Source organism: Athene noctua, chromosome Z (genome assembly GCF_965140245.1).
Source record: "Athene noctua chromosome Z, bAthNoc1.hap1.1, whole genome shotgun sequence".
Lineage (NCBI taxonomy): Eukaryota > Metazoa > Chordata > Aves > Strigiformes > Strigidae > Athene > Athene noctua.
This window is the reverse complement of record NC_134077.1, coordinates 83,084,530-83,110,993: the sequence shown is the minus strand read 5'-3', so window position 1 is coordinate 83,110,993 and position 26,464 is coordinate 83,084,530. Positions and strand designations below refer to the sequence as shown.

Here is a 26,464-nt window from a genome sequence, read left to right as displayed (position 1 = left end):
GTGCACTGTCTGAAGCAGTGAATCCTTTTCATCCCGGTACGTGCGCCGGGGCTCTGTCTCGCTTGTTCAGCCTAGACTCCTACAAATCCCTTAGATTTAGCCGAGCGTTGCTGTGCTCTGATTACGCTTCCAGGATTTTTGGTAGCACAGGGGCACGGTTCCAGTGCCCAGCTGTTTAACACCTTTCACATCTGGCATTTTTCTCTTCTGGATCAGTACAGCTTCTACTTTCATTCTGCCAAGCAGAATAAAGGGCAGAAAGTGCTTCTTTGCTTAGTGCTGGAAGCCCAGGAGCTGATGGGATGCAGTAGTGAACCCGAGTGAGTGGTGAGGCTGTACCAGTGCGTAGTAGCTTACAATAGTTGTTTATTTTAAAAACGAAACTATTGAGAAGTACAATAACGGCTTACTTAAAGTGCATACTCTGGTGTGTTGAACACGCTGTGGCAGAGGTAAATCCAGGGCCTTGCCTTTGCTCCTCGTGTGCGATACATGAGTACAAACAACGGAGCTGCTGGGGGGGAGCTTCCTGAACGGCAGCTCATCTGTGGAGCCACGGTAGCTGACAGGTACACTCCCAGCTTGCTCCGGTTGTGAAGTAAAACGCACTAGTTTCAAGATCCCTTGTGGCTACACGAGCTGATGTGTTTTAGCTTGTTTGCAGTGGGCTAGTAGCACCCAACCCATCGGCTACTGTGGTTGGCTGCCGAGTATAACGCTGCAAGCTGCAGGGGGGTGACTACTTATGGATGGCCGTCTGTGCCCCGAGGTGTATGTCAGACATCAGAAGATGGAGAAACCCCAGCCAGCTGACCAGTGACATTTTCGTCTTACAGGGACGCGAGAGCTCATCCAAAGATGATCGTTGTTGCCAGTCAGACCAAAACGAATTCATAAGCATCTTGAGCTTTTTGCATCTGTCTGTCTTCCCCACACAGCTGTGGTGAAGGGGGTCTGTTGTCGCTGGGATGAAGGGAGGCTGTCTAGGGTACAAACGTGGACAGAACCAGGCTCCATCAGCCCTCCTGTTCATCGAGCACCTTACTGTCCTGCCTGTTTTGGATTGTTAGTTCTCTTTGGTATTGTCTGCTATAACGTGCCCGTCAGGGATCTCGGATGCAGTCAGTAGTCAGTGAGCAGCAGCAGTGAGAACCACGTGTGCTCTGAGCGCTGTAGGCACACCCAGTCCGTGTTGTAGTTGGCATACTAAGACTTAGACCTCTGAGAGCTCAGAGGTTGCCTCTGTGTTGAGTTCTGCCAGTTTGTCCCCGTCCTGACCAGTACTTGCCTACCGTAGCCCTGAACTTCCAAAGGAGTTTTCCGCAGGGCCTGCTGCTCTGCGTCTACACTGCTGTGAGGTCTTACGGAGGCTGTGGTGGAGAGCGGAGCTGCCTGAATAGGAAATAACAAATCAGAATATGCCCCAAGCCACATAGGATGGGGCCTGCAGGGGGCAAGATGAAGCAGTGGTTGTCTGTGTGCCTTAGAGATTTGTCAGCGCATGTGGGGTGGATGTAATTGCATGGGGGTGCCTGACTGGGCAGCATTGTCTGGAGGGCTTGCCTTTTACCTCAGAGTTCCTGAAGTGGCCTGTTTTCTTCTTTCTGCAGACCATTTTAGGTCCACGTGTGCTATCTGCGGGGAAAAATACAAATATGAGAGCTGCTTCCAAGAGCACACAGACCTGCATGCCGTGGATGGGGAGTACTGTTTCGACACCCAAACTAGCATGAGAAGTCTTTGCTGTGTTATTCTGGGAAAAGGCCAAACGTGGTTCTGCAGGACCCTGTGGCCCAAGCCTGCATTTCACTCTCCTTCAGCTCATGCCTGCAAGGACCTCAGGAGGGATAGATGGCTCCCCTATTCCCCAGCCAGGTAGCTTGGGAAGTTTACAAAGCAGCAGCAATGCTATTTTGCCTCTTCATAGATACAGCATGAACACTTCACTGGAAATGGGTATGTCACGTACTTTTCTAGCTTCCCTTCCCTTCCTTCATCTCTGGAAGGCTGGAGAAATGGGCTGACAGGAACCTCACACACTTCAAGAACAACAAGTGCAGAGTCCTGTGGCTGGGAAGGAACAGCTCCATGAATCAGGACATGCTGGGGGCCAGCGGTCGGGAAAGCAGCTTTCCAGAAGAGGACAGGGAGGTCCCAGTGGACACAACGTTGAACGGGAGCTGGCAATGTGCCCTTGCTGCCAAGAAGTCTAATGGCACCCTGGGCTGCCTACGGCAAAGTCCTTCCACGGGTGGAGGGAGCTGCTCCTCCAAGGGATTCTGCACTGGCGAGGCCACGTCGAGAGCGCTGTGTTCTGGGGTCCTTCTTCTTGTGCAGGGCTGCCCAGGAGTCCTCTGTGTGTGCCTGGAGAATGCGCCACCTCCGGCCAGAGCGACCTGATGGTGCCCCAGGAAGCCACGGCCAAGGCCTCTGTGGCTGGCTTGAAGCACCGATGCCAAGCACACAACAGAAGACGTGGGGGATGGAGCGGGCAGTGGCATGGCGGTAAGCCCCGAGGCGTGTGCCGGGGCCACAGGGCTGCTGGGTCGAGCGCCGCGGGCGGGGACAGCCCATTGTGACGTCACGCGGCCCTGCTCTGTGACGTCACGCGGCCCTGCTCTGTGACGTCACACAGCTCTGCTCTGTGACGTCACGGCCCTCGCTGCTTATATTCGGGCACCCAGCCCCGCGAGACAGCTTGCGCCTTCACTCCAGCTGAGCGTTTTGGCGAGGCTTGGAGCGTGGAGCAAGCTTATGGCTCAGTGCTGGGCTTGTGCCCTGGGAACTGGGGGCTGCAGCTCTCAGTGCCCATCCCCGCAGCCACTGCAGGCTTGTCCCCGGCCCTGCCTGGCTCAGGCAGCCGGGGCACCCAGGAGGTGCCCTCTGCGCAGCACAGGTGAGTTGTACGGGGAAACTTGACCCTGGGGAGCTGGGCGGGTTTCCTTCTGGAGGGACCTGGGCTTCTCTCCCACCCCTTCCTGGGCCAGCCAGTGACCGTGGCCTCTCTGCCTCTTCCTCTTCTAGTGGGACAGCCAGCCTCCTCGGAGAGGAGGAGGAGTCCATCCCCACCAGGTCTCCTCAGCCCACCGCAGCACATGCTGAGCACGGCCTCAGCCTTGGAGAACCGCTGCCCAATATGTCAGTATACCTTGGGCAACGCAGCCTATACCATGCCGTGTCTCCACCGCTTCTGCTTGAGATGTATCCAGTGGTGGGCAGACATCAAGCCTGAGTGCCCCCTCTGCAAGAGGAGGTTGACCTCCATCCTGTACTCACTGCCGGGAGAGGAATGTAAAGTGTTCCCGATAAGACAACCATCTGTGCCGTTGGTGGGCAGTGCCCAAAACGAGCCCCCATACAGCGTGCCAGCAGCAAGATCGTCGAGATGGGGTGCCTACCGAGGGGGACGGAAGCGGAGCCCCGTAACCAGCACCATCTTACGTACTTCCCAATGGGGATGGGAGCAGACCCCTGTGGCCAACACCAGCTGGGGTACCTCCAGAGGGGCACAAGAGCAGAGCCCCATGACCAGAACTAGGTGGGGTGCCTCCCAAGGGGGACGGGAGCGGAGCCCCCTAGCCCGCACCAGCTGGGGTTTCTCCAGAAGAGAACAGCTGCGTAGGCCCATGAGCAGCACCAGCTGGGGTGCTTCCCAGTGGGGATGGGAGCAGACCCCTGTGGCCAGCACCAGCTGGGGTGTCTCCCAAGGGGGACGGGAGCGGAGCCCCCTAGCCCGCACCAGCTGGGGTTTCTCCAGAAGAGAACAGGTGCGGAGCCCCATAAGCAGCACAAGCAGGGGTGCTTCCCAGTGGGGATGGGAGCAGACCCCTCTGGCCAGCACCAGCTGGGGTGTCTCCCAGTGCAGATGGGAGCAGACTCCTGTGGCCAGCACCATCTGGGGTGCACCTCGAGGGCGATGGGAGCAGACCCCTGTGGCCAGCACCAGCTGGGTTGTCTCCCAAGGGGAACGGGAGCGGAGCCCCCTAGCCCGCACCAGCTGGGGTTTCTCCAGAAGGGAACAGGTGCGGAGCCCCATAAGCAGCACCAGCTGGGGTGCTTCCCAGTGCGGAAGGGAGCGGAGCCCCCTGGCCAGCCCCATGTTGGATGCCTCCAGAGAGGGATGGCAGCCCGAGCCCTGTGGCCAGCAGCAGGTGGGCTGCATCCCGATGGAAAGAGTAGCAGAGCCCCGTGACCAGCAGGAGGTGGGGTGCATCCCGACGGAAACAGGAGCAGAGCCCCATGACCAGCAGCAGGTGGGGTGCATCCTGACAGAAACAGGAGCAGAGCCCCATGACCAGCAGCAGGTGGGGTGCATCCTGACAGAAACAGGAGCAGAGCCCCATGACCAGCAGGAGGTGGGGTGCATCCCGACGGAAACAGGAGCAGAACCCCATGACCAGCACCTGCTGGGGTGCCTCCCAAGGGGGATGGGACAGGAGCCCTGTGGCCAAGTACCAACTCGGGTGCCTCCTGAGGGGGACAGGGGCAGAACCCCATGGCCGGCATCAGTTTTGCCCCCCGAGGGGGTCAGCAACTCATCCCCATCTCCGTCAGACATCCTGCTGCCTCCAAGAGGCCACGAGATCAGCCCCGTCACCAGCACCAGTGCTGTTCCCTCACGAGGTTGGACTCCTGAGCCCGGACCAGGGCCCTCTGCCACTGCTCCCAGAACAGCTCGACGGCTGCTCTTCAGGGAGGGCCCAGCTACCCCCCCGCTCCCATCCCAGGGGAGCAAGAACTGCAGAGAGAGCCGGGGGAGGCTGCGCCACATGTCTGCTCCCAGGTGATCTAGGAGCAGGTTACGTCGGTCTCGGCGTGTTCTGAAGAGAAAGGCCAGTAGTAGGCCCAGGGACTCTTCCTCACGCGCCAAGAAGAAGCCACTGCGCCGGTGATGATGGAAGAAGGCCCCAGGGGTAGCTGGTGGAAGAAGGGCCAGGCCAGCAGAAGGCATCTGAGGACCACCACCGGGACAAGAGGGCTCTGCTCGGGACTCAGAAATGTAGCTCTCCCAGACAATAAAGACATGAAAATGAGAGAAAGAGTCCTAAGTTTTATTAACAATGTGTCTGGCATCGTTATCCCCTCCCCTGCTGCTTTCTCCCCTTTTTCTTGGTGCTCAGCTTAAATTCCCTCCCAGCTGTGCTCGGCCCCAAGGCCTCTGGGGTCAGTTTGGTGGCAGAGGGGCTATGGGGTGGATGTGATCCGTTTCCTCGGGCCATGTTAGCTGGAGGGTGTCTGTGGCACCTCCTGAGGCCTATGGGGGTCAGCGTGGACAATGTCACAGAGAACCTCTTCATGCTCACACCACTGTCTGTGGGCTCCTCTACTAGTCTTGCCTACTGCCAGAAGCTCAACTGCCAACCGAGCTGTGGGCCAGCCACAGGGGTTGTGTAATGGCGGCTGCTGGGATTGGCCCCTGAGGCCCAGGGGGCCCCTGAGGCCCTGGAGGCCCCGTTCCGGGCACCATTTTCTTGCCAGAGAGCAGGGCCGCCCCTCGGGCACCGGGACGGCCTCCAGCTCCCCTGCTGTGCCCGGGGCTCCAGCCCCCTCCTCAGCCCAGGCCTGGGCTCCCCTCAGCGGGCCAGTGGCCACCGTGTCCCGGCAGGGCCGGGGAGTCTCCATGCCCCTCCAAGTGCTCGGCTGCTGCGAGTGGCACCGTCCCCACAGCCGACAGGAGCAGAGAGTGGCAGAGGGCAGCAGAGGGCCTGGCGTCCCCCGGGCTGCTGCGCAGGGGCGACGGCAGGCGTCCGCTGTAGGGCCACCGAGGTCCTTGGGGCCTGGAGCAGGGCTTTGGCTCTGAGGGTGGGAAGGCCCCTGGGGGACGGCTGTCCCCGGCTCGTTCTGGCCTCAGCGGCCCAAGGGGCGGGTGAAGGTGAAGCCGGAGCCACCCCGGCCTTGCACAAACGAGAGCTGCAGGTCAGCTCTGAGTCCAGACACTGAGATGGGACTGATTGGATCTTGGCCACGGGCTCTTCAGGGCAGTGCTCTGGGCGAAGGCTCTGCTGGTGGGTTTGTGTGTGGCGGGGCTTGGTAGCGGCAGAGGGGCTACAGGGGTGGCTGCTGTGAGAAGCTTCTCGAAGCTCCCCCGGCTCCAAGTCAGGCCTGCCTCTGGCCAGGGCCGAGGCAATTACCGACGGTGGCTGCGCCTCTGTGATAAGGTGTTGAAGAAGGGGAACCTGCGAGGAGGAGGGCAGTGAGGGAAACACCTCTGCAAACACCGAGGTCGCAGCAGCTAAAGGAGGGGGAGGGGGAGGTCTGCTGGGGCAGAGACTCCCCTCAGCCCGTGGGGAGAGGGCAGCCTGTGCCCTGCAGCCCATGGCCGTCAGTGGTGGAGCAGATGCCCTCCTGCAGCCCCTAGAGGACCCCACGTCGGAGCAGGGGCTGTGACCGAAGAAGGCCGGGACTCTGAGGGCAGCTGGCGCTGCAGCAGTCAGTCACTGGGAGGAGTGGAGCCCATCGCAGGGACCCACGCTGGAGCAGTTTGTGAAGAGCTGCAGCCCTGTGGGCAGGACCCGTGTTGGAGAAGTTTGTGGAGGACTCTCTCCGTGGGGAGGGACCCCACGCTGGAGCAGCGTAAGAGTGTGAGGAGTCCTCCCCTGAGGAGGAAGGAGCAGCAGAAACAAGGGGTGATGAACTGACCGCAACCCCCATCCCCTGCTCCCCCAACCCACACCGCAGGGGGCAGAAGACGGAGGAGAAATCGGGAGCAAAGCTGAACCCAGGAAGAAGGGAGGGGTGGGGAGGAGGTGTTTTTAAGATGTGGTTGTATTTCTTACTGGCCTTCTCTCTTTGCTTGGTAAACTAGTGGTGGTAGTGGTGAAATTAAACGGATGTTCTTTTTCTTCCCCAATCCAGTCTGTCTTTTCCCATGACCATAACGGGTGGGCCATCCCTCCCTGTCCTTGTCTCGATCCCTGAGCCTTTTGTTTTATCTTCTTCTCCTCCCCATCCCTGAGGGGGAAGGAGTGAGGGAGCGAGGGCCTGCATGGCGCTCAGTTGCCCTCTGGGCCCAAACCAGGACAGGAGTGTAGGTACTTCTCCCTGATCCATCAGTCGATTCCCGTGGACCTCCAGCAGGGTAAAAGCTGTTGAGAGCACAACACCAGTTACAGAGGAACTCTTCTACTGCTGAGGGCTTTTTCCTTCCTCCCCAGTGACTCAAAGGCAAACAGTCTGCAAAGAGAACCCTTGCTGACTGTGGTTGAGAGAAGGGAACCTGAGCTGGCTGGGCACGTGTGGCTGGTGACAGCTTGCTGCGCCTGTGCTGCCACGGTGACAGCAGATGCCAGCGTGCCCCTTTGTCCTGTGTCCTTCCAGCCCTCTGCTTTCATGGCTTGTCTAGTGCAGAAGGCAACGCCGACTTTGAAACTGTTACTGGTGTCGTGGGGGAAGGTGTCAGCTCTCTGCTATTTCCTCGTTTCTTTTTCCCTTTGTCTCGTGCTGGTTTGTCAATGCTGCTGTGCAGAGCACGTCTTTAGAGGATTGTTTGTCTTGTCTTTGGGTTAGATTTTTACTAGCCTAATGAGATCACCTGCCATTATTTTACAGAGCAAGGATCCCAAGCATTCAAAAGGGACCAGCAACGCGAGCAGTCCGGGACACACACAGCACTTTCCCCGCTATCACTATTTTTACTTTTCCACAGCACAGTTGGAAGTGCCTATGTTTACGCCAGGGGCAGTCTGGAAGACAGTCAAGCCCTTGAGAGGATAGGCAAGACAACGGTCACTCGCTGCACAAGCTCAGAGGTGATCTCCAGAACTGCTCAGGACACCGAGTGCAGAAATGCTGGGCCTTGCCCCAGGTGAAGTGAGATTATGTACGGCCTGACTGGTGGCGACGCAGGGCCTGACGTCACTCAGATGTAAGAGCCTCAAAACCTCGTAGCATCAAGAGAGGACGGGGATTCTTGTGCCGGGCCAGGCAGTGCAGTAGCAAAGGGCGCATCTGCCTCCTCAGCAACCAGCCTTGTGCCCGTAACTCTCTCGCCCGCAAGTTGTTCCTGCCCTGTGCCAGGCTTGGCTAGCATCGATTTCTGCGCAAATGCTTTCATGACTGAGCTGAAGAATTTCTCTGACGCTCAGGTCGGTTCCCTCTGTTCCCTCTTCTATGGCTTGCAAGTCATAAAAGGCTCAGAAGCAAAGAAATAATGATGGTTAGCAGGGCTTTTTGTGGGGTCACGGTGAATGCAATTCCAGAATTTGCTCCAGGCAAGAAAAACTCTCCTCCACAGGACTCAATTCACTTCTGTCCCGTAGAGCCCGAGAAGCATATAGAAGCTCCTGCCAAGTAAAGATTGTGTGGTTTACATAAACGGACAGACGTAGGAGCAACTACAGATGATGACGGGCAGTGTTTGCTGTTCCTTGCCGCCAGTCCTTCAGGAAATGCTTTCTGTAGCTCTGTACCAAATCCACCACTTCAGTAGTAGAAGTCGAAAGGTCTTGCTCTGAGGGAGGGCTTCAGTTTCACGGGTCAGTTCTTTCTGAATTCTGCACCAAGTTCCCTTACTCCTTTGATCCCGCCTCCAGTTCCGCAGTCCCTGCTTCCGCACCCCATCTTTCGCTTCATGCTCGACACAGCATACTTTTCGCTGGAAACAGAGACAAGGATTTGCCTGAAGATCATCTGCGCGGGACGCAAAACTGGAAATCTCCGTGTCTGCCTCCTGACCTCCCTCCTCCCGTTCTTTCTGTATTCCCGAGGCTGCAGCCCGCTCCAGTCAGAGCTCCCTCCGGGGGAAGCCCGGCTCTTGGGGGTTCCAAGGACTGTGACGCTGTTCCCGCAGTTCTTCTGCTGGGCCGCAGCCCCCCGGCCCCTTCCCCCAGTCCCACCTTCTCCACCCTCCGCCTCCCACGGCACACCTAAAGTCTTCTTGGAAGGGCGGGCAGACACCCCGCGGTCGCCGGGCTGTTCGGTACCGGCTGTCCCGGCGGCAGCCCCAGGCGGCGCGGCCGGACGGAGGGAGGGAGAAAAGGCTTTTCCCTCTCGGGCTGCACCTGGGCGCAGCAAGAGGCGCGACCCACAGGAGACGCGGGTGTCGCGACTCCGGCGCGGTCCCGGCACCTGTGGGCAAACGGGGGCAGAGCCCGGGGCGAGGGCGGCAGCGGAGCGGGGCCGGGCCGGGCCGGGCGGAGGAGCGACAGCTCTGCCATCCGCCCGTCGGGGCTGCGGGGCGGCCCTTCCCCTCTGCGGGAGGCGGTCAGCGACTGCTCAGGTCTGGATCCGTCATGGCGGCGCCGCCGCCCCCAGCCGCTCTGCGCTCCTGCCCCGCGGTAAGCGGCGCCGCCGCGACGCTCCCGCGCTCTCCCGGTGTCCGCGCGGGGGGGGAGCGCGATCCCGGCTTCGCAGCCGCGTCGGGCCGCCGTGTCCGGCGTTCCCGGCCGGCGAGGGAGGAGCCCTCCAGTGCCCGGGGCCGAGGGGCGGCGCGGCCCTCGCGGCCCGTCGGTCGCGCGTGTGCCTGAGGCCGCGGGGCCTCCCGCTGCTCGGGAGCCGCGCCCGGGCCCGTCCCCGGCGCGGTGCCTGCCCGCGGCAGCCGAGAGGCGCCGGGGCGTCCCGGTGCCCGGCCCGGGGAGGCGTCTCCGGGCCGCTTTGGGCGCGGAGCGAAGGCGGGCGCAGGGCGCGGGCTGGCGCCGGCCCGTCCCCGGCCGTGAGCGGCCCGGCAGCGGCGGCGCGGTGCGGCGGCTGCGGGGAGCGGGTGCTGCGGCGGATCAGTAACTGAGTTCAGGTCGCTCAAGCTGCGCTTTCCAGACGCTTCCATTACATAAGGTACTTTCAAGTAGCTTCCAGGGCACATGTGCGTATGAATGATGCTGGACACGTGATGTTGTTGCCTTACTTGGGACGTGTTACAGTGTAAAGAAAATAAAACAAGAAGCGCATGGCCCTAATTTTCTTTTGGTGAGTGTTTTTCTGTTTTCTGATGCGCAAGGGAATCCCTGCCTTTGTTTCCCGCTCTGTAGGCCAGCTCATAGAGTGGCTTTTAACTCGTGAGTGCTTGCGTGCGTAAGTATAGAGGTGGAGTACATCTGCATTTCATCCATTATTGTGCGTATAAATGTGCTTGCAGCGGTTTGGATGCTTAGAAGCTCGTCGAGTCATTTGGCAGTTGTGATAGCGGGAGGTGCCCGGAGAGCTGTACCTTTACATGCTCGGGAGAGAAATGTGGAGGTCTGTTGGATTATACCACATCAGAAGCACCGTGACTTGTCGTTTGTTGTGTGCTGATGTCTGTAGGTCAGTACTGAAAGAGTCATGAAATGCTGTGATTATGCATCTCTAAGCTGCCTTCTGCAACTTCCTGAAGACCGCAAAAGCAGACCCACGGTAGTTCTTTGCTTGTCTGCATGGATGGCTGCAAAGTCTGTCCTTCCCACAGAAGGGCATTCCGCATTTTGTGGGAAGAGAAGAGGAGGACTGACTTGAGTCAGAGCTGTCTCTGTGTGAAGGAGGAATCATTTCCATGTTGCTGTCTTAGCTGCCTCACACCTCCTCGCCGTATGTCTGAGCACATGCCGTCTTGACTTAACCAAAGCCGAAAAAAGGCTTAGAAATGGCTGTGCTGCATCCTAAAAGGATAGTGCCTGTTCTGACTTCTCGTATGGGCTGAAATGACTAGCGTGCAGTGAAGCTGCTGGTGTGTTCTCTTGAAGCAGAAGCTGGTGATTCTTAGTGTGCAAATTTTCAGCAAGGCGTAGAGGCGTTTCTGCATTAGATCTTGGGTCTCTTTTGGGGACACGTCTTCCCACATCAGGAGGACTGTGCTTTAGACTTTTCCTTACTTTGGTGCCAAAAGCAGCAGCGCTCTTTGTCTTTAGAAGTGCTCAGCTAATTATTAAGCATATATCAGTAAAAGGAATGTTTAGCCTCCTCTTTTTTCCTTTATTGTTGTTTTGCCTTTTGTATTTCCTTTTCTGTTGTTCAGTTCTGTACTTTCTTCACAGGGAAATGCTATGCTGACTTACTCCCTGCTGCCTGTAGAGGGGTTCAGGCTCGCTCTTAGTTTTTGGGCTCTGCTTAGCAGTAGAAGTTGGAAAGAGGAGACCAACTTCCCAGTGTAGCGACAGTCTGGGGAAGAACTGGCAGTTGGAGAAATTGTTCCTGAAAGGGAGCGTGTTCTTTGTCTTTCTAAAAACGAGCTGTATTGTTTCTAGGCAGACTCATCTCCTTGAGGTGAATAGCAAGGACAAAAACCAGGATGTGTGTTACCTAGGAACTCCTTTGTGTTTTGCTAAACATTCTTTGTGATATTCTTTTTGGCCTGCGCTTCTCTGACGGTAACTGACTTCCTCTGTTGGGAGAGGAAGATAATACTGAATCTAAAAACCACTTTTGTGATCTACCACAAAGTCTCCATCTGCTACAAAGTTGTAAAGCGAGAACTGTCACATGTGGGTTTGTAAAACTGAAGTCTATGGCACTAACACAAAACTGTCTTATTCTTTTCAGCTGGTTCCAGGAGGAGAAGGACCTGAAGTATGAATTGATGCAGTTGTCATCTATGAAGATGTGTCTCATATATATATATGTATAATATATATATATATTTATATTTATAATGTAAGTAGAGCTCTTGGGGTGTGGGTGTGGGTTGTTGGTTTCTTTGTTTTGTTTGCACACTCTTGCCATTGACATGTGGTAAAAGACAAGGATTTCCTCTTGGGGAAAGGTGCATTGGTAATGATAACGCTGACTTTGTCAGTTGGAATCGTTGTGACTTTCTTGTAAAGACACACTAGTCTGTTGGGAATAAAAGGCTCTGTTTTTGTTAATTCCTGCGTTCTGTTACGCAAGGGCACAAGTTAGTTTTGTAACTGGTTGATGGGAAAGTAATAGTTGTGTTTCAGCTGCTGTCAGTGTTCAGTTTTTCTCCATCTGTTGCCTTTGTTGATGGCCCAGGTCTGTATAACCTACAGGTCGTGAGCCCAGAGATTGCTGTTCTTTGGAGTAGAGGCAGGTACTAAGCTGGACCGGTTGTTTAAACACTGCTTCAGGCTGTGTCTCCAGAAACCAGGGGGTAGAGCGCTGGAGAATCTGAAAGCTTCTGTTTGGTACTCAGCAGCCTTTGGTTCTGCTGGCCTTGAGGTTCATCTCCCTTGGACTTCAGCTGCCTGGCCGATACGCTTTCTCACGGTAAAGGCACTCTAAGGGTATTTGGCAAGCGAGGTCCGGCAGACCAGACCTACTCATGTTCAGAGGGTAAAATGCCAAAAAGCCAGCCTGAAGAAAAGGCTGGTGTTAAACTCGTCCTTGGCGTCAGCAGTGACTCCGCTCGCTTTCACCACCAAGTGGTGCTGCGGGCACGGCCATCGTGCGCTGCCCGTGCCTGCCTGCCCGTGCTGCCTGTGGAGTGCGGCATTGTCCTCTTAGAGTCGACACTCTTTTGGCTGCATCAGTTCTCTGTGACAGAAAAACCTGAGAGGTGCTGGGAGCGACTCTTTGGGTCAACTTCTGTAAAGCCAGGAATTGCTGGTTTTATTTTGTCATGATGGGCAAAAAATAACTTGATTCCAAATCATGTCCGCTGCAGCTTATGCTTCCACAATACACTGCTCAGCCGATCTCGGTGTAAATGGCTTTGGAGAGGAATCACAGGTGCCTGCTGTTCCCACAGGGACAGGCAGGGGACAGCGCGGGCTCACAGGGACAGGACATGCTTTGCCTTCCCGTCACCAGACGAAGAAAGGAGATTTGAAGAAGGGGGTCAGGATTAACAGGAGGTTGCTGTACTAGATCCTGGTTTTGCCTTGCTTTGTCTGACAGAAAAGCTGCCTTCTGCTAGCTGGGTCTTAGCCCAAAACACTGTGAGAGCTTCTTGCTTGAGCCTATTAAAGGGGAGAGGGACGGCCTCCCCTCTGCCAGGGAGCGTGCCGCTATTGACTCGCTTGTTCTGAATAGATGATCGGCAGCTGGCACGTTTAGACTGCGTGGTGACAGTCTATCCATTGACTCCCTGAATGGGTTTTCATTTCTGTCCCTGTTTCCTTCTCCAGCTTTTTTTAAGACATCAATTAAAAAGAAAATTTTATTATTAAACTTACATTTGATTGGAACATCATTTGTTGGTTTTGGCCGCAAACACTTTAATTGCTAGGTACAAGTCACCTTTTCATCAGAACACTGAAAGGATTTCTAGCCAGTGTGGTACGATTGTGTTGGGGGTTTTTTTGAGTAAGATTCTGTACATGTTCCAGTGTGTGCACCTAATTTCTACTTCACTCAGTATTTTGCAGACAGTCTTAAACTGAAGAGGGGTTTCATGCTTGGGAGAGAAAACAAGTAGATCTTGACTCCAAAGCAACTTTTCAAAGGGAAAGGTGAATTGTTTCTGTTTGGATTTCTATTCTGACAGCAAAAGCATCTTGTTCTCTCAGGATTGTGTTCTCGCTGGGAAAAAACCCTTGGTGTTGCCTGACTTCCTCCTTCTCTGGGTGGCTTGTCTGGTGTTTTTTGGTGGGTTTTTTTTTTCACTCCCTCCAGAGGAAGGGCTAAGACTTATCTTTTAGGAAGGCATTTTAATTCATGACTCAGAGCTCTGCAGACGTCACTCTAAAAACTGTTTCTCTGCATCCGAACGCTGTTTATAATATAAAAGGAAAGATTTTCAACTTTCAGCTGAGAATACAACGTATTCCAGATGGCTCTGGTTTGCTTTGCATTCGGTATTCCTGTAGCCCGTTGCTTTGGACGTGCAGGTAATAAGCTTTTCAGTTGAGTAAACGAGTGCTGGTGTGGTTTTTTGTTTTTCTTCCCCTAGAAGTGGAATGCTTAATCATCCTGCGCTGTCCTGTAGAAGCTGTGGACGCTGTGCTGTTCTCCAGAATGCCACCTAGGCTGCCACTACAAGTAGGTCATTGAAAATAATCACCTTAGGCTTTAAAAATGTGGAAAAGTTAACGATGCTTAAAGATTAGAGCAGGGTAGTCGTCAGGTTAAAATCACTTCGTGCTTATGACATGCACAGTGATGGTTCCTTTCAGGTTTTTGGGTTGGGTTTTTATGTTGTTTTTTCTTTTCTTTTAACATGGCACTGGTTGCAGTGATCTTTAGTTTACTACATTGCTTGCTGCCTTAGTATGGACATGGTTCCTTTCTGCTCCTATTTCAATTTACTGGCAGACACCCTTAGGAGTGCTGTTTGGCATTGTGGAGTGTATGTACGTGTATAGAGTGCCCTCCCCACATGCTTATTTTTTCCTGACTTGTACTTCAGCGTTAGCAAGATTTTAAACTGACCCAGGTGTTGCTGTTGCAAATGTTTCCGTGTTTGTCTAACTATTCTGATGAAATAAGTTTTAAAAGTAATCACAGCACTACAACGTTTTGTTGCCTGGCCTAGAGTTGTACGGGCTTTCCCTGTCTAATATCTATTCCTTTTTTCAGGATTCACTGTATATTTTTGCCATGTGAAATGAAAAGAGATTTCTGGCTTACTGTTGGCTTTTAATAGACGTTTTTTCCTTGGGGAGTTGCCCAGCAATTAAATCATAGAGTCTGGAATTCAATTGATGGACATTTTGCATGTCTGTGTTCAGGTATTGATGCCTGCAATCCATCATACCGTTCATGTTCATAACTTCATGGATACTTAAAAGTAGGCAATAGTCTTATTTTTTAATAGCGCTTAATCTCATTCTCTTTGGCCAGAACAAGCAAGGCGGCCTGGTTTTGTAGTACTTGCAGCTTTTGCCTATGGTCAGACTTTACAAAGGGGAAAACCTGGCTCAAATACACAGATACGATGGTACTTTTTGAAATACTAAGTTGCATAACAGTCTCAGGAAGAACAGGAGTGACTAAGTGAGAGTCTGTGGTGCAGCATTACTAATATTTGCAAACCAAAGAAGTTTCAAAGAATAAAGCATTTGCTTTCTAAAAGACACTTGACAATTTCTGATGCTGCTAAAGTGTATTGAAAAATTTGTGCCGAGTTCAGTGGTTGTGCAGGTTTGACTTCTGCTCATGTGTTCAGTCTGAAAAGAACAAAACCTGCATTTGAAGGAGGATTTTGTATGAAGGGTAATCAAACTAGTATTGGAGCATCAGTTAAAGGCAAGTAAGTAAAGCTTCTCATATGCTCCTACATCAGCTGTGAGCATTGACTCCGGTCAGCAGTCCACCTCAGAACTCGTCGGTGCTCAGCTGAAACATGTCAGCTGTGAGACTTCATGGCTGTAAGCTCAGGGGCCATGGTTCTCTCAAAGCACAAAGTGTTGCAAGTTGTGTTTCTTGCACGGCACTGACTCTTCTCAATGTGAGTAACTCTACAACAGGGTAATAGACAAATTTAGTCAATAATAGGTGTCGTTATCAAAACAGCTGTTTGCATTTCAACATGATGCAGATCCTTTCTCTAGTGGTATTGTTGGCACATGTCTTACAATTTGGCTGATCCTCTCTTGAACTCACGTAAACTTCTGGCCTCCACTAAATCTCTGACAGTGTGTTTCACAATGGAAAACTATTTCCTTTACATAAAAAAAGAATAGGAAAAAAGAATGGGAGAAGGAAGTGGGAATAAAGTCTGTTGTCTGCCAATGCTGTGGGCTGCTACTCATTTTTCTGTAGAACTCATGAGGTTTTTTTATTTGTCTACCCTAGCCTATCCTCTGCACCCTCGCTCATCTCCTGAAGCTTGTCTGCTGTTTCCTACAGTAGTAGGTAAAGGTGTCGATTGCGTTTTATAGCGCTTTGAGAGTCTTCAAATAGTCTTTGATAGTCTTTAAATTAGACAAGTAATTTACATCTGGGAACCAATGTATTTGCTTATTAATTTTTGTGAATAGCTATGAAAATCTTACTAATCAGTTGCCCCTTTTTAAATTAAAAACTAATGTTAAGTAAGAAATATATGGAAAGTAGATGTGAGGGTCCTACTGTTGCTCAATGTGGAGAGATTGTGGGAAATGCTGAGAATTTGTATTAAAGATTGTGAACATTTTTCTAGCTATTTTTTCAGGTCTGAGGCACACTGAAAGATTTGTTTCATGTGGTGTGTTTGGTTCCCTTGACTTCAGCAGAATCCACTGCCTTAAACCAGTTGAGAATCTGATGATAAGATTTTATACTCTACCTAATGTAGTGTGGTGATGACTTGTCCTGGTTAGGGTTAAGTTTCCCCAGCAGAGGGGGAAGGGATCTCCAGGCGGGTTAGTCATACCACGCTGACGTCAGGTCCGGGCGCGGGAGCGCGGGAACTTTTTCCTTTGTGGCTTTGGTGGCAGGGAGCATCGCGAGCGAGCTGTCTGTAACCATTGCGGTATTTCTCTGTATGTCTTTTGTCTTGTTCACTGTTATTGCTGTGTATTGTTGCTATCATTGCTACTGTTGTTGTTCAGATGGCTTATTACACTGTTGTATTAACTTTCTTCTTACTTTAACCCCGGGTTTGTGCCTCACTTCCAGCCTGACCGGCTGAGGGTGGAGGAGGGACAACGGCAACGTGGTCTCCGGTCCCGGCAGGGCTTAAAACCATCACATGACTTCTCATCTGAAATCCAAATGGTATTTGATCATCGTACCAGGAGGCGGGAAATCGTACCGATAGTGATGTTACAGAATCCATGCTCATAACTTCCCTGCTTTCTTGCAGCCTCTCAGGTTTAAGAACAATACAGACTCTTTTGTTTTTAGTTATGGTGCTGTCCTCAGTGATGGAAGCATGACCTTGTCAGTTGTCAGACTGGTTTAAGAGCTCTTGGATTCTGCTTTTATGGCTGATAAACCTGTTGATGGCATTTTAAATGGCTTTGCAGGGCTTGTGCTAGAGTGATGTGGCTGGAATGAAACAGGGTCTGGTGTGGTCTGCTCCAAGGACCGTCTGGGGTCATGGTTTGTAGCAGGGTGGGAGGGATTGGTTACAGTTACTTCTTACTTGCACAGTTTAATGTCTTAAATAGGAGCCAACAGTAGAATTGGAACAGTTTCGTTTTGACAAGAGGAAATTTATAGATGGGTTTTGTCCTGTGTTGGAATTAAGATACGTGTTTACTGAAGAGAGGGAGCCTAGCCCAGACACTGAAACACCTCAGTTTTGGGTACATTACTAGAACTTCTGTAAAATTTTCAGATCGTAAAGGTGTGTCAGTTTATGCTTCTCTATGAAATCACCTGTGCTTAGTGCAAAGATTGACTTCGCTCCAAGTGGATAAAGGAGATACAGTACTGGGCGAGCAGGAACGTGTTGTAAAACGAATGCAACTGGTCTTCTTGTTGTACTTTTCTGAGCAAAGTTTAATCTGTGCTTTAAAGGTATCCCGCATTTTCTGAGTCCCCAAAACTGACAGGCAAATTTCTCCCAGATACTTCGGAAAGCTCAGCGAAGAAACACTCCCTGCTTAAGCTTTACTTGGACGCTGCCCTGCCCGTCCTTTCTTTGGGAGCGTCACTGATGGTGAAGTGGGGGGAATATGGGTCCTTCTCACACGTCTGCAGGATTTGGAAAGGAGTTTGAACTGTCTGTGCAAGCGAGGGCCTCGGGATTAGTACGAGGGTGATTCCATGTTATACGTTAGATTTTTAGTTCTATTTACAGTATCCAGTGCCTGTTATGTAGAGTTGCCTGCCTCATCGTTACAGGGGAATACTCCACCTTTTAAAAGCCTTCTTCTCCTCTGTGGGGAACCTTCAGTGCCAAAGCCCTGAGGGCAGTGACAGCCTTCATTACCCTGATCAGCTTCTCCTGGTGTTGTCCCTCAGGTGGGGTTGTTTAGCCAGTACGCAGGAGGCACAGAGCAGAGGTTATTTATTTATTCCATGTCTGGCATAGAAAGGTGCTAGGTGGTAATTCCACAGAGTCAGCACCCCACACCAAAGGACTGCAGGGGATTTCTACACTTAAATCCCCTTCAGCAAGGGGAATTAAACTTCAGAAGCCCACCTTCTGCTGTTCACTGCTATTTCTTCCCATATACCTGCCCACATAACGCGGTAGATCAGTAAATCCTGAGAACGTTTACTATAAAATGCAGCTTTCCAGTACTGAATTTCATGTTCATTTTAGCTGATATTCTTCAGGGCCTGCGTGCATACATACAAATTATTGCTGACAAAAATCTCTCCCTAGTGAAGCAGGGTGCATTACACAGATAAGATCCGACACGCTTGTAAGCGAAATCCAAAGTTTGAAGAAAGTAATTTTGATAACTATTTCTTTGTCCTGGGGATAATAGTTAAATCTCACACCAATATTTGCTCTGCAGCAGTTTCACCTTCCAGTCAGGTTTTGTATGTTGATGCACACAGGTTCAGGTACAGTAGTTGGTACATAACTGTAGCAGGAACCCCCTTAGCTGCAGGACGAGGCTGTGAGACAAGACACACACCAATAGGGTTAACAGTCAAGCTCCGATGTTTATTAGAAAAACAAGTCCTTATATATTCTTGTGACAGCAAATCCATGTGTTGCTCTGGTGCATGCTCATTTCAAAAACTCGTTCCTCAGCACTTTCAACAAGCGCTACTAAGCGTGCACAACTGGTAGATAAATTTCTGCTTTGTTATTCTACAGATTCCTTTCTTATCTGTTTCTTCCCTAATGAGCAAAAATACTTTCGCTTTTAGCCGTCGTTAATCTAGACGCCGTTAGTCTTCTAACACAAGCGCATCATTAATTTAGACATTGTTAATCTTCTAACTTGAATGCTGATTCAATCAGCACAGACTCGCAGCGAAAGAAGAAAAATCACATCAGCCTGGGTTAGACCCTTTTAATTGCCTCAGAACTACTCTATGAAAATACAGTTTAAGGAAGCGAGAGGCATCTGATCTGTATAAGGTACAGGATTTTCCTTGGGGATCCTGAAAGAAACCACCTCATCCTCCTCTCTCCTCACAACGTGTTCTTTCTTCTTCCCTTGGGTCAGTATTTCTGACCACAGAGCTACACGATCAGACACTTGAACTGACTTACCGAGCCAAAAACTGACACAGCAAAGACTTAACTTCAAAAGAGTAGCCTAAACAACTCACAGGAACTGTGCACTGAGCAGAAAGCTCATTAGTCCCCTTTGAATAGCCGACAAGAGTCGGTAAGGGGAGGAAAAATCGGACAAGATTGCCACCTTCTACTGAAAAGAGACAGGCACTTACAAGCAAATATCCCCTGTGGCGTACAGGGGCAGCAGCTGAAAAGGGGTAAGAAACGACAGCAAAGTCCCTAGAGAGTACACAGACAACTGCTTTTAGCCAGGAATAAGCATTTAGACCGTTGGATTTCAGAAGTTTATCAAACACATGCTCTCCCAGAAGAGTTTTCTGAAGCACATCACCCTACCATTAACGCTACAGACAAGGTTAAAATACAGGATACACCGACTGGTACCGAAAAAGCCGGTCGAGGAAGAACTGCACGTTCGGTGGAGAGATCCCCCGTGCACCCAGCACTGCAATAAAGAATGCTGCTTTCCAGTACTCTGATTCTGAGTCTTAGAGAGTTCTTCCTTGACCGGCTTTTTCCATCCGCTTTTGGCAACCCGCAAGGGACTCTGCTTCTGAAGCCTGACAGATCCTGGCATCATGGAACCTCAGCTGGCACCAGGGATTCCTCGGAGAGGTGCTGCTCCGCTTGTAGTATAGGGCAGAGGTGATTAAAATTGACACGGGATGAAACAGAGGAAGATTTAAAGATGTTGACTGTGCCAGGATTGTGAGTAACAGACAGGAGAGATGAAGGGATGCAGAAAAAAGATGAAAGAGACAGTGAAGAAGAGGCAGTAGTGGGAGGGGAGGCGGGGAGTTCTATGCCTATTGCGGAAAGGACTCGGAGCAGACAAAAACCGGGTTTGCACGGTCCCGTTTTTGTACAAGTCCCGTCTTCAGTTGCTGACAGACATTGGGTCAGAAGAAGGAACGGGACAGCTAGCCTCTTTATTTATGGGGCAGGCATCAGACAACATCGGGCAGAAGTTGCAGAATCTGGGGATATAGGAAAAATGCTGGATGCTGCTTGGATGGTATATGGAAACAGGGAAGAGGAGAAAAAGAGGACAACGCTAAATTAGTAGCAGATTTAAAGGGTATTTGCAAAGACAGAGGAAATGTCCAGTTTGGAGGAAATATGAGAGGTGGCATGCGGGGTAAAGGAAAAAGACACAGACTGCCAAAAGGACTGCCAGAAGGAGTGCTTACTGTAAAAAGGATGGTCCTTAGAAGAGAGAGTGTCCAGTTGTAGCAGGAAATAAGGAGGTGGCGCCCATTGTGGCACTAGAGGACTGAAGGGGAGCGGAGCACGCTTCCCCAGCAGAGCCTCTGGTTACAATCAAGCTGGGAAATGAGGAGATGGAGCGCTCGGTGGAGACAGGGGTGACCTTCTCTGTTTTAAATACAGAGAGGCAGAATGAGGATCAAATATGGTAACATTTGTTGGTGCAACAGGGAAGGCAGAACAGAGACCATTTTTTACACCACTAAGATTTAAAAGTAGAAAACAATGGGTAACTCATGAATTCCTTTACCTACCAGGAGCTCCAAAACCTCTGATAGGTCGAGACCTATTAGAAAAATTAGAAGTCCAAATTCAATTTGAGGATGGGGATGTAGACGTATTCATACCAGAATCTAAATATATCCAGGCTTCAATATTTTTGTTACAGGAGGACAAATGGGATCAAGAAGAAATACCAAAAGAGACAGAAGAAGCAGTAATCCCTCTTGTTTGGGCCAGAGAGGAACCAGGGAGACCCCCGAAGGCTGAACCTGTAAAAATAACACCAGATTCGTCACTGGTAAGATTGAAAGAGTATCCCTTGAAAATTGAGGCTAGGTTGGAATTGTTACCTCTCATGCAAAAATTCTTAAAATATGGTTTATTAAGAGAATGTGAGTCTACATATAATACCCCCCTTCTGCCAGTAAAGAAATCAGATGGAAAGACCTGTAGGATGGTTCAGGACTTAAGAGCCATCAATCAAATAGTACAGGATATTCATCCAGTCGTAGCAAATCCCTATACTCTGCTCACCACACTGACAGATAAACAAGGATGGCTTACTGTACTAGATTTAAAAGATGCCTTTTTCTGCATTCCCGTGGCCCCAGAAAGCCAAGACTGATTTGCCTGTGAAGGGGAAAACCCCGAAACAGGGAGAAAGACTCAGTATACTTGGACTGTACTTCCACAAGGATTTAAGAACAGCCCAACGATTTTTGGAAACCAGCCGGCTAAAGAACTTGAAATTTGGTGACTGGAAAATCAAGAGGGTATTGTTCTTCAGTATGTGGATGATACTCTATCAGCAGGGAACACCAAGGAGGAATGTTTGCAGTTGACAATCAGCCTTTTGAATTTCTTGGGGATGAGAGGTTACCGGGTATTGCAGGCAAAAGCCACAATTGCCCAAGAGAATATAACGTATTTGGGTTTTGAAATTTTTCAGAGACACCAACAGCTGTCAGCCAGGAGGAAAGAAGCCATCTGTCAGCTACCGGCACCCAAAGCCCTTGGGGAACTGCGAACTTTTCTTGGAATGACTGGTTGGTGCCGTTTATGGATCGATCATTATGGACTGATGGTAAAACCACGGTATGAAATATTGGCAGCTTCTGCTGACTCTTGTTTCACATGGCCTGAGGACGGGAGGAAGTCCTTCAAGGAGCTAAAACAGTCACTGTTAAAGGCACCAGCACTGGCATTGCCAAATCTTGAAAAGCCTTTTGAACTGTTTGTCCATGAGAAGAAAGGAATAACCCTGGGGGTGCTGGCACAATTTCTCGGGTCCTTATGCCGGGCTGGGCGGTTGCATCTTCTCTAAACAATTGGACACTGCAAGTCAAGGGTGGCCAGGATGCCTGAGGGCAGTGGCAGCAGCAGTGATGTTAATCCAAAAGGCCTGGAAGTTCACCCTAGGGCAGCAAATAACAGTCTATGTACCTCACATGGTAATCACAGTTTTGGAACAAAAGGGAGATCATTGGCTGTCTCTGAGCCAAATGCTCAAATATCAGGCCGTCTTATTAGATCAGGATGACACTAAATTAAAGACAACGGCCATACCGAATCCTGCAACTTTCTTGTCTGATGAGCAAAATGAGAGGGAGGCCTTAGAGCACGACTGTCTACGAACAATTGAGGAAGTGTGTGCCAGCAGGACAGATTTAAAGGTACACCTTTCCTAAACCCTGATTCGGAACTATATAACAGATGGAAGCAGTTTTGTTATGAATGGACAACGTGCGTCTGGATACGTGGTGACTACTGTGACTGATGATGTGGAAGCCAAATCATCGTCACCGAATGCATCCGCTCAAAAGGCTGAATTAATTGCCTTGGCTAATTGAGCGTTAGAATTCAGCAGAGAGAAGGTGGTGAACATTTGTCCTGACTCATAATACGTGTTTGGAGTAGTTCATGCCCATGGGGCTATCTGGAAAGAGTGAGGACTTTTAACCTCACCGGGAGCTACAATCAAACACAAGGAAGAAGCCTTAGAGGTTCTTGAAAGCGTGCTCTTGCCTACTGAAGTTGCTGAGATGTATTGTAAGGCCCACCAAGCAGGAGACGGTGAACAACAGCGGAGGAAGAGATTGGCTGATGAGGCTGCTAAACGGGCTGCACAAAAAGGCGTCCTAACAGAGGTTCAGGCGTTAGTTCCAGAACGTCAGTTAAATTTACCTGAAGAGCCGAACTATGACAAAGAAGATGTAAAATTAATTATCTATAAATGTCTGTCCACAGAAGCCAGGATGCCAGCAGGAAAGTCCCACAGCTTCCATGAGCTCTGAGGCTGCCACTCTTCCAGCCACGGCCTCCAGGGACCCAGCCCTGCTGAGCAAACGCAACGCACGGAGCTGACCCCTGCTTTCCTCCCGTGACTGCCCTGCGCTCCAGCATGTGAGCACGGCTCCACCGTACAGCTGCAGAAGGCAGACTGACGAGCTGTGGCCAGTACAGGATGTGCCAAAGCCATGGACAATGGCACGTGGGGCTGAGAGCAGGAGCAGCCTCCTCTGTCGAGGGCTTGCAGCTGCATGCCCTTGGCCACACGTACCAGGTGCCACAACTGCCCTTGCCTGGCCCAGAACAGCAAGAGAACTCAAGAGACAGCAAGGACAGGAAGCCTGACAGAGGGTGTCGCTGGGGCTGACATGGCCCCTGTGGACAGTGCTGCACCTGTGCTGCACGGCGCTTTGTGCGGGAGGGCTGACACTACTTGGGGCTGCTTGGTTTATTGGGCTGGCACAGCCCTGCTCGCCTGCCGCGGCTGTAACCAGATCGGCTCTGCGACACCCAAACGCACATACTGCCTGTAGTAGTTACGTTCTCTGCCGTACGTTTGTGGGGAAGGACCCGGTGGCGAAGGGCTGCGGAGAGCAGGGTGGCAGTGAACTTCCCGAAGAGGCTGTGGTGCCACACGGGGTTTTTTTCCTGCTAGCCATTAGCAGGCTGTGCTCAGAGCCGGGCACTGCTGCTTCCACGGGGCCTGCACACCCTCATCCCACAAGCAGAGCATTCAGCGGGGGTCTGTCGGGGGCGCCCGATCCCAGCTTCTGCTTCCCCTCCTGCTTGGAAACCCCCATGTTGTGTCCCCCCACCAAGAGGCACCTGGAACCAGGGACTCTGTGACATCAGCCGCGTTGTCAAGGGCACCGTGGGCAACGTGAGCCCTGCGGGCACTCTGTCAGCTGCTGCACTGGTGGCAGGGAGCCCTCGGCTCTGGCAGCTGGCACATGCGGCTGGCAACCATGCGTTTGCTCCCACTCCTCATCCTGCTGGCCCTGTGCCGGCCTGCGCACGGCGCCTGGGACACCTGTGGGTAAGTGACTCTGGGAGGGAGCTCGGGCAACCTGATGGGTTCCCTGGATGGTGCCCACTTGTCCCCCGTGGCCACACCACGACTTCCCCAGCCCCACGTGGGAGCCTCGGTTCCTTGCAGCACCCGGGCTGCCGGCACAAGTCGTCTGCAGGGCTAAAGCAGAAACGGGGGCGGATGCCTGCCCACCCCACGGGGCTCCCTGGCCTCGCTGTCCGTGCAGAGCCTGGTGGGGAGGGCAGAGGGCTGACCTTCAGCCGGGACAGCAGCGACCCATCGAGCAGGACGCTAACGAGTTTCTGGTTACAGAGGGACCTGCGGGCTCCGGCCCATGGCTTCCGGCTACGGCACCTCGCGCGTGGTGGGTGGCACAGACGCCCAGCCAGGGGCCTGGCCCTGGATCGTCAGCATCCAGGTTCCCTGGGCAGCAGGCACGGGGCATATATGCGGAGGGTCCCTCATCAGTCCACAGTGGGTCCTCACAGCAGCCCACTGCTTCACCAAGGCCAGGTAAGGAGGGCCAGGAACGGGGATATCCCCTGGCACTCGCAGGTGCCCCGTCCGCAGCACCACGCGCTACTGCCGTCCCCTTTCCGTGTGGTACACCCAGTGCCTGGGCACTGCAGAGCCCGGCTGAGAGGCAGCTCAGGAGAGGGCTGGGCTGCTGCCACGGCTTCCTAGTAGCCACCATCTCGACGTGCCTTCAGCCCAAGGCATGCTAGGGCACTTGCAGCCTCCGTAGCGCTGCTTTCCTCTCTCCCGTGTGAAGCAGAGGGCAGGGAACTGCTGGGCTGCTGCAGCGTGTGGCTGGAGTCCCTCTGAGCCCTCTCCCCATCTGCCTTCCAGGCACATCACCATGTGGCGCGTAGTGATCGGGGCCACCCAGCTGACTCAGCTGGGCCCGGAGGCCCAAGTGCGCAATATTAAGCGGCTGCTGGTTCACGAACACTACAGCAGCGTCTCGGAGAGCAACGACATTGCGCTGCTGGAATTGGACCGGCCTGTCCAGTGCAGCGACTCTGTACAGCTTGCCTGTGTGCCCGACGCCTCGCTGCGAGTGTCACAGCTGACAACCTGCTACGTCAGCGGTTGGGGGTCCACGACCGCAAGATGTGAGTTCCCAAAGGCTGCTTGTGTTCTGAGTGCAAGCTGGGCACTCTGGGGAGATGGGTTGGGCTTCCTGACAGCAGAGGCGAGAGCCAGAGTCTGGCTGCGGGGACGTGTGCCCATAGAGAGGGGCCTGGCCCGGGGCCCAAGGCGAGACAGAAGGGAAACGCCCCTACAGTGTCTCTCACAAGGCAAAGCCAAGCCCCGGGGAAGGGATTCACTCAGACAGGGCAGGAGACCTGGCAATGAGCTGCTGGGCGTTAATTCCTTTCTGTGCTCACAGCTGGAGGATCAACTGATGTCCTGCAGGAGGCCAAGGTCCGCCTCATCAATGTCAAGCTCTGCAACAGCAGCCGCTGGTACGGAGGAGCCGTCCACCCCCACAACCTGTGCGCCGGCTATCCGCAGGGCGGCATCGACACCTGCCAGGTAGGAGCCTGCGACAAGGCGGCGCCCGGCGGCGCAGGCAGCCCCGGCACAGCCGCCCAAACACACCCCGGCGCAGGCTTGGCCTGGCAAGCCACCCTCCCACCGCTGAGTCCCCACCGCTGGCGCGGCTCACCTCCCCTTCCCCAGCTGCAGGTCCTTGCCCCGGGCCCCACTTGTCCCGGAGGCCCGGGACTCTGCCCAGAAAGCCCATCGCGCGCTCCTGGCAGCCCGCAGGTCCCGATCCCAATCCCGAAACATCCCTCTTGCACACATCCAGCATCACTGTGCAGAGAGGAGAGAGAGCCCTACCCCACAGGCGTACTACCCTCTCCCTGACAAGGGGCCCCAGCACCTGAGCAGAGCCTCTCTGTGCAGCGGATACAGCCCTGGCAGGTGCCGTGAGAGAGAAGGGGCCAGGCCTAGTGCTGCCAGCGGTCACCTTAATCCTCCCTCTCTCCTCCGCTGCAGGGTGACAGCGGTGGGCCTCTTGTGTGCAAAGATAACAACGCTGACTACTTCTGGCTTGTTGGAGTGACCAGCTGGGGGAGAGGCTGTGCAAGAGCAAAACAGCCTGGAGTCTACACCTCCACTCAGCACTTTTACGATTGGATCTTGGTACAGATGGGACTGCGCCCAGCAGCAACGGCTGCTCCAACGCCACGGCCAGTCGTCACCTCGACCCCCTTTCAGAGGCCAAGGCCAAAACCGACGCAAGCGGGCAGCTTTACGCCCTGTCCTTTTGCACGCCAGAAGCTGCTGGAATTCTTTAATCTGCTGCAGGAGCTCCTGCAGGTCCTAAGGGGGCAAAAGGCTCCAGCAGCAGCATGAGCAGGACCCAGTTACCCAGTTCAAGCTGCAGCGCACCACCGCCATCTCCTGCTGGGGCACTGCCTGCTGAGCCAAAGGCAGCCTCAGTGCCAAAGGCCTGCTCGCTCCTGCCCACGCCCACAAACGCTGGAGCTGAGCCTTCAGGTTCTTGAAATAAAGTTGCCGGCTTTCACAGTTAACCATGCCTCAGTCCAATTCAGTCTCCTGTGCAAGGCAAGGATTCCATGCCTGCCACCTGCAAAAAGGAGGCTGCAGGCAGACAAGTCGGGCACAAAGGGAAAGAGTCAGAAGGGCTGGTCAGAGGGGAGGGGGAGGGTGCGGTGGGAGAAGGGGGCGAGAGGTCTTGGGGACAG

At 52.9% G+C, this 26,464-nt stretch overlaps 1 protein-coding gene across 1 annotated transcript; it reads left to right on the top strand.

Moving 5' to 3' along the window:
• Positions 1-23,649: 23,649 nt before the first annotated feature.
• Positions 23,650-26,111, top strand: LOC141973645 (acrosin-like). The gene is made up of 5 exons (XM_074932425.1): positions 23,650-23,750; positions 24,057-24,257; positions 24,594-24,859; positions 25,138-25,283; positions 25,752-26,111. Exons 1-5 carry the CDS (start codon positions 23,665-23,667, stop codon positions 26,109-26,111), a joined length of 1,059 nt encoding a protein of 352 aa, XP_074788526.1. The 5' UTR covers positions 23,650-23,664.
• Positions 26,112-26,464: the final 353 nt, after the last annotated feature.

What these genes read in the sequence shown, in the direction of transcription:
- LOC141973645 (XM_074932425.1), top strand. Translation starts at nt 23,665, where the DNA reads ATGCGGCTGGCAACCATGCGTTTGCTCCCACTCCTCATCCTGCTGGCC. An exon ending in CACTGCTTCACCAAGGCCAG is followed by an intron (nt 24,258 to 24,593) that starts GTAAGGAGGGCC and finishes TCTGCCTTCCAG; the next exon opens with GCACATCACCATGTGGCGCG. An exon ending in GCGGCATCGACACCTGCCAG is followed by an intron (nt 25,284 to 25,751) that starts GTAGGAGCCTGC and finishes CCTCCGCTGCAG; the next exon opens with GGTGACAGCGGTGGGCCTCT.